Below are 12,768 nucleotides of genomic sequence, written 5' to 3' on the forward strand. Positions count from 1 at the left end.
ACACCACCTGAAGAACCTAATATAGACCAAAGTTACCTGGAATGTTATCCTTACCAACACTTCTTTCTCGTTTAGAAGATAATTGCTTCATTCTATCTGTGTCGGTTTTTGAGAATAAACCCTGACGTGCAGGGCTACCTGCTACATCAGCACCTAAAAAGGGAAGTGCATGAAAGAGGTATATTTAATTCAAAATATATAAAAAATATTTGAAAATTTGTGGGTGGCACATGACTAGAATCCCAATATTAAGGAGCGGGTTACAAAGGGTGGCAAGGCAATCATGGAAAGGCCAGCCTAGGATATATCAAACTTTGTCTCCAAAATTACCTGTGTAAAATGTATAAATTCAAATTTCTGATAAGTTTCCTATATCATTGCACTTTATGTTCATTACTTAAAAAATAATTATAAACGCAAGTCTCTCCACCTCCTTTCACCATTCATTTATAGAGACTATAGAAACATGAATATTTCCTCTGCCATAATGAAGTAGCCTTGTTGATTCAGGGTGAAACAGTGACAACTTTCTTCAGAACCATGGCAGGTACACTGCATGAAGATGGAGGCATATCTGACACTCTCAACTTCTTTGTTGGGTACCATTTTGGTGTTGCCGAATGGCCTATGGTCTGAGGACCATGATGAGACCATTCTTTGCAGAGATACTGTGGGATTATGCACGGTCATGGTAAAGTGAGAACACAAATATTGAGATCTATACTCAGATTATGATTTCCTATTTTGTTCCAGCCACCTTCATTGGTTACCTAGCTAAACTGACTTTACTGATTATTGTTATTGTTTATGTGCATGTCTATGTGCATGTGATTATGGAGGACATACTAATTTGTGGCATTTCCATTTGAGTTACATGGAGACTTTAAATGAATTTACGTTCTGAGAAATTTTGCAGGTGCTTACCTAGCTAGATTAAATTCTCTCTAAACCTGTGTTAGCTGGTAGACAATAATATCCTCATCTAATTGCACACAGAATGGAAAAACAGTTACCATGAAGACAGCACTTTGATCAGAGGACACACAGTGATCTACGGATGGTAAATGGCCCCATTCCTGGATGATCTAGGTAAGGGTTCCACGAGATTCTCTGGCGCTAATTACTGGCAGAGATACTGAAATACTTTCACTTCAAGCCTCACCTTACACTCAGCCTGATATCCACAAAAGATAGGTTTATGTAAGTTTTCATTTTAAGGTAGGCTTGTACTACAGAAACATCCAGTTTATCCAATATATTTGTTACCCAAAACAACTTCAGAGGGAGAAAAATAAGCTGTTGTCATGACTTGCATTAATGAAACAAATATTGTCAATGTAAGTATTATTTGTGCACACAAGTTTTTGGCCTAGCCAAGATCACATGGTTCAATGTTGTACAACCCTGGGAACCTGTGATCCATGACATTGTGTTCTGCCATAAACACTGTGACTGTCTTACAAGTAGAGGGACACTAATATAGAGAATTGATAATTCCAGTGCACTTTATTCATACTTTTTTCCACATTCATGTATATGATCGCTTTAAATATACAGTGAGTTGTTGTCACCACTAGTATTCTTCCACAGAGTTATTGAAAGGCTCCCCCATCAAGGACAGCTGTATGGTAGAACTGCTAAATGTTCTATTTGAGAGGAACAATCAGTCTTCTACCATATTGATGTCTGACATCACCCAAGCAAGGATACTACCTTAGGACTAAATATTCTATTTTTCCCACATATGATACTTTTCCAATATAGAAAGATTTAATAAACACTTCTAGAAACAAACTCAAAACCATGGCTCTGATACATAAAGCATAATACCCTACATTCTAGAGTCTAGAAAATTGCTAAGTTTCTAATTCTAATGACTCAAAACATAATGACTCAAAACATAACTACCAAAAAACTATATACATACACTGAAACACTGAAAGACACTAGTGTGGGAAACTATCTGCTTTTGGGACTGAAGTATTAACATATTTTAGTAGTTATTAAATAATCCTAGAGCCAAAATTTCTGCTTGGAAGTAACTCAAGTTCAGGGCCACCCTAAGCTATAAAGTTCTAGTATTAATTCTTTCTTATAGTGGGGAAATAGCCTCTTAGTGCAGGAGTAAGTTTTGGTAACTATATTCTTAAATGCAGATTTATGAAACAAAATAAAAGAACACCTGAAGAACCTAATATAGACCAAAGTTACCTGGAATATTATCCTTACCAACACTTCTTTCTCTGTTAGAAGTTAATTGCTTCGTTCTTTCTGTGTCGGTTTTTGAGAATGAAACCTGACGTGCAGGGCTACCTGCTTCATCAGCACCTAAAAAAGGAAGTGCATGAATTAGGTATAATTAATTCAAAATATTTAAAAAATATTTGAAAATTTGTGTGTGGCACATGACTAGAATCCCAAAATTAAGGAGGTGGTTACATGGGGTGGCAAGGCCATCATGGAAAGGCCAGCCTAGGATATATCAAACTTTGTCTTCAAAATTACGTGTGTAAATGTATGAATTCAAATTTCTGGTAAGTTTCCTATACCATTACACTTTAGGTTCATTACTTCAAAAATAATAATAAACACAAGACTCTGCACCTCATTTCACCATTCATTTATAGAGACTATAGAAACATGAATATTTCCTCTTCCTTAATGAAGTAGCCTTGTTGATTCAGGGTGAAACAGTGACAACTTTCTTCAGAACCATGGCAGGTACACTGCATGAAGATGGAGGCTTATCTGACACTCTCAACTTCTTTGTTGGATACCATTTTGGTGTTGCTGAATGGCCTATGGTCTGAGGACCATGATGAGACAATTCTTTGCAGAGATACTGTGGGATTATCCACGGTCATGATAAAGTGAGAACAAAAATATTGAGATCTATACTCAGATTCTGATTTCTAATTATGTTTCAGCCCCCTTCATTGATTACCTAGCTAAAATGACTTCACTGATTATTGTTATTGTTTATGTGCATGTCTATGTGCATATGACTACGGAGGACATACTAATTTGTGGCATTTCCATTTGAGTTACATGGAGACTTTACAGGAATTTACGTTCTGAGGAATTTTGCAGGTGCTTACATAGCTAGATTAAATTCTCTCTAAACCTGTGCTAGATGCTAGACAATAATATCCTCATCTAATTGCACATAATGGAAAATCAGTTACCATTAAGACAGCACTTTGATCAGAGGACACACAATGACTTACGGATGGTAAATGGACCCCATTCCTGGATGATCTAGGTAAGGGTTCCACGAGATTCTCTGGCCCTAATTACTGGCAGAGATACGGAAATACTTTGAATTCAAGCTCCACCTTACACTCAGCCTGATGTCCACAAAAGATAGGTTTATGTAAGTTTTCATTTTAAGGTAGGCTTGTACTACAGAAACATCCAGTTTACCCATTATATTAGTTACCCAAACAACTTCAGAGAGAGAAAAATTAAGCTGTTGTCATGACTTGCATTAATGAAACAAATACTGTCAATGTAAGTATTATTTGTGCACACAGAGTTTTTGGCCTTGCCAAGATCACATGGTTCAATGTTGTACAACCCTTGGAACCTGTGATCCATGACATTGTGTTCTGTCATAAATACTGTGACTGTCTTACAAGTAGAGGGACACGAATATACAGAATTGATATTTCCACTGTCCTTTTTTCATACTTTTTTCCATATTCATGTACATGATCGCTTTAAATTTACGTGGAATGAGTTGTTGTCACCACTACTATTCTTCCACAGAGTTGTTGAAAGGCTCCCCCATCAGTGACAGCTCTATGGTAGAACTGCTAAATGTTCTATTTGAGACGAACGATCAGTCTTCTACCATATTGATGTCATGACATCACCCTAGCAAGGATGCTACCTTCAGACTAAATATTCTCTTTTTCCCACCTATGATACTTTTCCCAGTATAGACAGATTAAATAAACACTTCTGGAAACCAAGTCAAACCCATGGCTCTGCTATATAAAGCATGATATACTAGAATCTAGAGTCTTGCGGAAATTACTAAGTTTCTAATTCTAATGACTCAAAACATAAAAGAGATAAATTGCAGATGGGATTATTCATACATCTGCACTCATTTCCTTGATACCATAACGTTCTTTAACACCAACTTGTTAATGTTTTCTGAGAGGTTTTTTATACTAGATGCCATAAAAAGAGGGACCTAGAGGTCTTAACAAGACTCCCTAGATAAGCCCTTATGCTCTTTGTCTCCTCATTTGTACTTCACTTGCTTATCACAATAGTATCTATATTTGTGACTAGAACCGATGGCCTCCAGAGAGCCACCACCTGAAAGGTCAATCAAAGCACGTGCTCTAAAAGCTGTGGGACGTGTGTGTGTGTGTGTGTGTGTGTGTGTGTGTGTGTGTGTGTGTCTGTGTCTGTGTCTGTGTCCGTGTCCGTGTCTGTGTTTGGGACTGAGTGTGTGTATGTACCTGTAGAAGAGCTATAAGGTAAGATGTGTTTTCAAGTTCTGCTTCTGTTGCCTCCACAAAGGAGTCACCTTGGTCAAATTGTACTATGGGTACAGACTTTGGAGCTACCACAAAATTATATAGATACACTGAAACACTGCAAGACACTAGTGTGGGAAACTATCTGCTTTTGGGACTGAAGTATTAACATACTTTAGTAGTTATTAAATAAACCTAGAGCCAAAACTTCTGCTTGGAAGTAACTCAAGTTCAAGGCCAGCCTAAGCTATAGAGTTCTAGTATTAATTCTTTCTTATAGTGGGGAAATAGCCTCTTAGTGCAGGAGTAAGTTTTGGTAACTATATTCTTAAATGCAGATTTATGAAACAAAATAAAACACCACCTGAAGAACCTAATATAGACCAAAGTTACCTGGAATGTTATCCTTACCAACACTTCTTTCTCGTTTAGAAGATAATTGCTTCATTCTATCTGTGTCGGTTTTTGAGAATAAACCCTGACGTGCAGGGCTACCTGCTACATCAGCACCTAAAAAGGGAAGTGCATGAAAGAGGTATATTTAATTCAAAATATTTAAAAAATATTTGAAAATTTGTGGGTGGCACATGACTAGAATCCCAATATTAAGGAGCGGGTTACAAAGGGTGGCAAGGCAATCATGGAAAGGCCAGCCTAGGATATATCAAACTTTGTCTCCAAAATTACCTGTGTAAAATGTATAAATACAAATTTCTGATAAGTTTCCTATATCATTGCACTTTATGTTCATTACTTAAAAAATAATTATAAACGCAAGTCTCTCCACCTCCTTTCACCATTCATTTATAGAGACTATAAAAACATGAATATTTCCTCTGCCATAATGAAGTAGCCTTGTTGATTCAGGGTGTAACAGTGACAACTTTCTTCAGAAGCATGGCAGGTACACTGCATGAAGATGGAGGCATATCTGACACTCTCAACTTCTTTGTTGGATACCATTTTGGTGTTGCCGAATGGCCTATGGTCTGAGGACCATGATGAGATCATTCTTTGCAGAGATACTGTGGGATTATGCACGGTCATGGTAAAGTGAGAACACAAATATTGAGATCTATACTCAGATTATGATTTCCTATTTTGTTCCAGCCACCTTCATTGGTTACCTAGCTAAACTGACTTTACTGATTATTGTTATTGTTTATGTGCATGTCTATGAGCATGTGATTACGGAGGACATACTAATTTGTGGCATTTCCATTTGAGTTACATGGAGACTTTACATGAATTTACGTTCTGAGAAATTTTGCAGGTGCTTACCTAGCTAGATTAAATTCTCTCTAAACCTGTGTTAGCTGGTAGACAATAATATCCTCATCTAATTGCACACAGAATGGAAAAACAGTTACCATGAAGACAGCACTTTGATCAGAGGACACACAGTGATCTACGGATGGTAAATGGCCCCATTCCTGGATGATCTAGGTAAGGGTTCCACGAGATTCTCTGGCGCTAATTACTGGCAGAGATACTGAAATACTTTCACTTCAAGCCTCACCTTACACTCAGCCTGATATCCACAAAAGATAGGTTTATGTAAGTTTTCATTTTAAGGTAGGCTTGTACTACAGAAACATCCAGTTTATCCAATATATTTGTTACCCAAAACAACTTCAGAGGGAGAAAAATAAGCTGTTGTCATGACTTGCATTAATGAAACAAATATTGTCAATGTAAGTATTATTTGTGCACACAAGTTTTTGGCCTAGCCAAGATCACATGGTTCAATGTTGTACAACCCTGGGAACCTGTGATCCATGACATTGTGTTCTGCCATAAACACTGTGACTGTCTTACAAGTAGAGGGACACTAATATAGAGAATTGATAATTCCAGTGCACTTTATTCATACTTTTTTCCACATTCATGTATATGATTGCTTTAAATATACAGTGAGTTGTTGTCACCACTAGTATTCTTCCACAGAGTTATTGAAAGGCTCTCCCATCAAGGACAGCTCTATGGTAGAACTGCTAAATGTTCTATTTGAGAGGAACAATCAGTCTTCTACCATATTGATGTCTGACATCACCCAAGCAAGGATACTACCTTAGGACTAAATATTCTATTTTTCCCACATATGATACTTTTCCAATATAGAAAGATTTAATAAACACTTCTAGAAACAAACTCAAAACCATGGCTCTGATACATAAAGCATAATACCCTACATTCTAGAGTCTAGAAAATTGCTAAGTTTCTAATTCTAATGACTCAAAACATAATGACTCAAAACATAACTACCAAAAAACTATATACATACACTGAAACACTGAAAGACACTAGTGTGGGAAACTATCTGCTTTTGGGACTGAAGTATTAACATATTTTAGTAGTTATTAAATAATCCTAGAGCCAAAATTTCTGCTTGGAAGTAACTCAAGTTCAGGGCCACCCTAAGCTATAAAGTTCTAGTATTAATTCTTTCTTATAGTGGGGAAATAGCCTCTTAGTGCAGGAGTAAGTTTTGGTAACTATATTCTTAAATGCAGATTTATGAAACAAAATAAAAGAACACCTGAAGAACCTAATATAGACCAAAGTTACCTGGAATATTATCCTTACCAACACTTCTTTCTCTGTTAGAAGTTAATTGCTTCATTCTTTCTGTGTCAGTTTTTGAGAATGAAACCTGACGTGCAGGGCTACCTGCTTCATCAGCACCTAAAAAAGGAAGTGCATGAATTAGGTATAATTAATTCAAAATATTTAAAAAATATTTGAAAATTTGTGTGTGGCACATGACTAGAATCCCAAAATTAAGGAGGTGGTTACATGGGGTGGCAAGGCCATCATGGAAAGGCCAGCCTAGGATATATCAAACTTTGTCTTCAAAATTACGTGTGTAAATGTATAATTCAAATTTCTGGTAAGTTTCCTATACCAATACACTTTAGGTTCATTACTTCAAAAAATAATAATAAACACAAGACTCTGCACCTCATTTCACCATTCATTTATAGAGACTATAGAAACATGAATATTTCCTCTTCCTTAATGAAGTAGCCTTGTTGATTCAGGGTGAAACAGTGACAACTTTCTTCAGAACCATGGCAGGTACACTGCATGAAGATGGAGGCTTATCTGACACTCTCAACTTCTTTGTTGGATACCATTTTGGTGTTGCCCAATGGCCTATGGTCTGAGGACCATGATGAGACCATTCTTTGCAGAGATACTGTGGGATTATCCACGGTCATGGTAAAGTGAGAACAAAAATATTGAGATCTATACTCAGATTCTGATTTCTAATTTTGTTTCAGCCCCCTTCATTGGTTACCTAGCTAAACTGACTTTACTGATTATTGTTATTGTTTATGTGCATGTCTATGTGCATATGATTACGGAGGATATACTAATTTGTGGCATTTCCATTTGAGTTACATGGACACTTTACATGAATTTACGTTCTGAGAAATTTTGCAGGTGCTTACCTAGCTAGATTAAATTCTCTCTAAAACTGTGCTAGCTGGTAGACAATAATATCCTCATCTAACTGCACATAATGGAAAAACAGTTACCATGAAGACAGCACATTGATCAGAGGACATACAGTTATCTACGGATGGTAAATGGACCCCATTCCTGGATGATCTAGGTAAGGGTTCCATGAGATTCTCTGGCCCTAATTACTGGCAGAGATACGGAAATACTTTGAATTCAAGCTCCACCTTACACTCAGCCTGATGTCCACAAAAGATAGGTTTATGTAAATTTTCATTTAAGGTAGACTTGTATTACAGAAACATCCAGTTTATCCATTATATTTGTTACCCAAACAACTTCAGAGAGAGAAAAATTAAGCTGTTGTCATGACTTGCATTAATGAAACAAATATTGTCAATGTAAGTATTATTTGTGCACACAGAGTTTTTGGCCTTGCCAAGATCACATGGTTCAATGTTGTACAACCCTTGGAACCTGTGATCCATGACATTGTGTTCTGTCATAAATACTGTGACTGCCTTACAAGTAGAGGGACACGAATATACAGAATTGATATTTCCACTGTCCTTTTTTCATACTTTTTTCCATATTCATGTACATGATCGCTTTAAATTTACGTGGAATGAGTTGTTGTCACCACTACTATTCTTCCACAGAGTTGTTGAAAGGCTCCCCCATCAGTGACAGCTCTATGGTAGAACTGCTAAATGTTCTATTTGAGACGAACGATCAGTCTTCTACCATATTGATGTCATGACATCACCCTAGAAAGGATGGTACCTTCAGACTAAATATTCTCTTTTTCCCACCTATGATACTTTTCCCAGTATAGACAGATTAAATAAACACTTCTGGAAACCAAGTCAAACCCATGGCTCTGCTATATATAGCATAATACACTAGAATCTAGAGTCTTGAGGAAATTGCTAAGTTTCTAATTCTAATGACTCAAAACATAAAAGAGGTAAATTGCAGATGGGATTATTCATACATCTGCACTCATTTCCTTGATACCATAACGTTCTTTAACACCGACTTGTTAATGTTTTCTGAGAGGTTTTTTATACTAGATGCCATAAAAAGAGGGAACTAGAGGTCTTAACAAGGCTCTCTAGATAACCCCTTATGCTCTTTGTCTCCTCATTTGTACTTCACTTGCTTATCACAATAGTATCTATATTTGTGACTAGAAACGATGGCCTCCAGAGGGCCACCACCCGAAAGGTCAATCAAACCACATGCTCTAAAAGCTGTGGGACGTGTGTGTGCGTGTGTGTGCGTGTGTGTGTGTGTGTGTGTGTGTGTGTGTGTGTGTGTGTATGTACCTGTAGAAGAGCTATAAGGTAAGATGTGTTTTCAAGTTCTGCTTCTGTTGCCTCCACAAAGGAGTCACCTTGGTCAAATTGTACTATGGGTACAGACTTTGGAGCTACCACAAAATTATATAGATACACTGAAACACTGCAAGACACTAGTGTGGGAAACTATCTGCTTTTGGGACTGAAGTATTAACATACTTTAGTAGTTATTAAATAAACCTAGAGCCAAAACTTCTGCTTGGAAGTAACTCAAGTTCAAGGCCAGCCTAAGCTATAGAGTTCTAGTATTAATTCTTTCTTATAGTGGGGAAATAGCCTCTTAGTGCAGGAGTAAGTTTTGGTAACTATATTCTTAAATGCAGATTTATGAAACAAAATAAAAGAACACCTGAAGAACCTAATATAGACCAAAGTTACCTGGAATATTATCCTTACCAACACTTCTTTCTCTGTTAGAAGTTAATTGCTTCGTTCTTTCTGTGTCGGTTTTTGAGAATGAAACCTGACATGCAGGGCCACCTGCTTCATCAGCACCTAAAAAAGGAAGTGCATGAATTAGGTATAATTAATTCAAAATATTTAAAAAATATTTGAAAATTTGTGTGTGGCACATGACTAGAATCCCAAAATTAAGGAGGTGGTTACATGAGGTGGCAAGGCCATCATGGAAAGGCCAGCCTAGGATATATCAAACTTTGTCTCCACAATTACCTGTGTAAATGTATGAATTCAAATTTCTGGTAAGTTTCCTATACCATTACACTTTAGGTTCATTACTTCAAAAAATAATAATAAACACAAGACTCTGCACCTCATTTCACCATTCATTTATAGAGACTATAGAAACATGAATATTTCCCCTTCCTTAATGAAGTAGCCTTGTTGATTCAGGGTGAACAGTGACAACTTTCTTCAGAACCATGGCAGGTACACTGCATGAAGATGGAGGCTTATCTGACACTCTCAACTTCTTTGTTGGATACCATTTTGGTGTTGCTGAATGGCCTATGGACTGAGGAGCATGATGAGACGATTCTTTGCAGAGATACTGTGGGATTATCCACGGTCATGATAAAGTGAGAACAAAAATATTGAGATCTATACTCAGATTCTGATTTCTAATTTTGTTTCAGCCCCCTTCATTGATTACCTAGCTAAACTGACTTTACTGATTATTGTTATTGTTTATGTACATGTCTATGTGCATATGATTACGGAGGACATACTAATTTGTGGCATTTCATTTGAGTTACATGGAGACTTTACAGGAATTTACGTTCTGAGGAATTTTGCAGGTGCTTACATAGCTAGATTAAATTCTCTCTAAAACTGTGTTAGCTGGTAGACAATAATATCCTCATCTAACTGCACATAATGGAAAAACAGTTACCATGAAGACAGCACATTGATCAGAGGACACACAGTTATCTACGGATGGTAAATGGACCCCATTCCTGGATGATCTAGGTAAGGGTTCCATGAGATTCTCTGGCCCTAATTACTGGCAGAGATACTGAAATACTTTGAATTCAAGCTCCACCTTACACTCAGCCTGATGTCCACAAAAGATAGGTTTATGTAAGTTTTCATTTTAAGGTAGGCTTGTAATACAGAAACATCCAGTTTACCCATTATATTTGTTACCCAAACAACTTCAGAGAGAGAAAAATTAAGCTGTTGTCATGACTTGCATTAATCAAACAAATATTGTCAATGTAAGTATTATTTGTGCACACAGAGATTTTGGCCTATCCAAGATCACATGGTTCAATGTTGTACAACCCTTGGAACCTGTATCCATGACATTGTGTTCTGTCATAAATACTGTGACTGTCTTATAAGTGGAGGGACACGAATATACAGAATTGATATTTCCAGTGTCCTTTTTTCATACTTTTTTCCATATTCATGTACATGATCGCTTTAAATTTACGTGGGATGAGTTGTTGTCACCACTACTATTCTTCCACAGAGTTGTTGAAAGGCTCCCCCATCAGTGACAGCTCTATGGTAGAACTGCTAAATGTTCTATTTGAGACGAACGATCAGTCTTCTACCATATTGATGTCATAACATCACCCTAGCAAGGATGGTACCTTCAGACTAAATATTCTCTTTTTCCCACCTATGATACTTTTCCCAGTATAGACAGATTAAATAAACACTTCTGGAAACCAAGTCAAACCCATGGCTCTGCTATATAAAGCATAATACACTAGAATCTAGAGTCTTGAGGAAATTGCTAAGTTTCTAATTCTAATGACTCAAAACATAAAAGAGGTAAATTGCAGATGGGATTATTCATACATCTGCACTCATTTCCTTGATACCATAACGTTCTTTAACACCGACTTGTTAATGTTTTCTGAGAGGTTTTTTTATACTAGATGCCATAAAAAGAGGGACCTAGAGGTCTTAACAAGGCTCTCTAGATAACCCCTTATGCTCTTTGTCTCCTCATTTGTACTTCACTTGCTTATCACAATAGTATCTATATTTGTGACTAGAACCGATGGCCTCCAGAGGGCCACCACCCGAAAGGTCAATCAAACCACATCCTCTAAAAGCTGTGGGACGTGTGTGTGTGTGTGTGTGTGTGTGTGTGTGTGTGTGTGTGTGTGTGTGTGTGTGTATGTACTTTTAGGAGAGCTATAAGGTAAGATGTGTTTTCACGTTCTGCTTTTGTTGCCTCCACAAAGGAGTCACCTTGGTCAAATTGTACTATGGGTACAGACTGTGGAGCTACCACAAAACTATATAGATACACTGAAACACTGCAAGACACTAGTGTGGGAAACTATCTGCTTTTGGGACTGAAGTATTAACATATTTTAGTAGTTATTAAATAATCCTAGAGCCAAAACTTCTGCTTGGAAGTAATTCAAGTTCAAGGCCAGCCTAAGCTATAGAGTTTTAGTATTAATTCTTTCTTATAGTGGGGAAATAGTCTCTTAGTGCAGGAGTAAGTTTTGGTAACTATATTCTTAAATGCAGATTTATGAAACAAAATAAAAGAACACCTGAAAAACCTAATATAGACCAAAGTTACCTGGAATATTATCCTTACCAACACTTCTTTCTCTGTTAGAAGTTAATTGTTTCGATCTTTCTCTGTCGGTTTTTGAGAATGAAACCTGACGGGCAGGGCTACCTGCTTCATCAGCACCTAAAAAAGGAAGTGCATGAATTAGGTATATTTAATTCAAAATATTTAAAAAATATTTGAAAATTTGTGTGTGGCACACGACTAGAATCCCAATATTAAGGAGGTGGTTACAAGAGGTTGCAAGGCCATCATGGAAAGGCAAGCCTAGGATATATCAAACTTTGTTTCCAAAATTACCTGTGTAAATGTATAAATTCAAATTTCTGATAAGTTTCCTATACCATTGCACTTTATGTTCATTACTTAAAAAAATAATAATGAACACAAGACTCTCCACCTCATTTCACCATTCATTTATCGAGACTACAGAAACATGAATATT

General features: G+C 36.8%; 1 protein-coding gene across 16 annotated transcripts in view; it reads right to left on the minus strand.

Moving 5' to 3' along the window:
• Window positions 1–12,768, minus strand: part of Ccdc7a (coiled-coil domain containing 7A) — a 410,770-nt gene that overhangs the window by 153,495 nt on the left and 244,507 nt on the right. For 11 of the 16 annotated variants that reach the window (XM_087595057.1, XM_087595068.1, XM_087595056.1 and 8 more), the window contains 6 exons: window positions 12,348–12,446; window positions 9,716–9,814; window positions 7,080–7,178; window positions 4,905–5,003; window positions 2,230–2,328; window positions 37–153 (listed from right to left, as the gene is read on the minus strand). In XM_087595057.1, coding sequence (XP_087451183.1) covers window positions 37–153; window positions 2,230–2,328; window positions 4,905–5,003; window positions 7,080–7,178; window positions 9,716–9,814; window positions 12,348–12,446 — 612 coding nt within the window. The remainder of the gene's footprint in view (window positions 1–36; window positions 154–2,229; window positions 2,329–4,904; window positions 5,004–7,079; window positions 7,179–9,715; window positions 9,815–12,347; window positions 12,447–12,768) is intronic. The other 5 variants (XM_087595067.1, XM_087595063.1, XM_087595065.1 and 2 more) reach the window with 2 other exon arrangements.

This window comes from Rattus norvegicus, chromosome 19 (assembly GCF_021556685.1).
Source record: "Rattus norvegicus strain SHRSP/BbbUtx chromosome 19, alternate assembly SHRSP_T2T, whole genome shotgun sequence".
Classification (NCBI taxonomy): domain Eukaryota; kingdom Metazoa; phylum Chordata; class Mammalia; order Rodentia; family Muridae; genus Rattus; species Rattus norvegicus.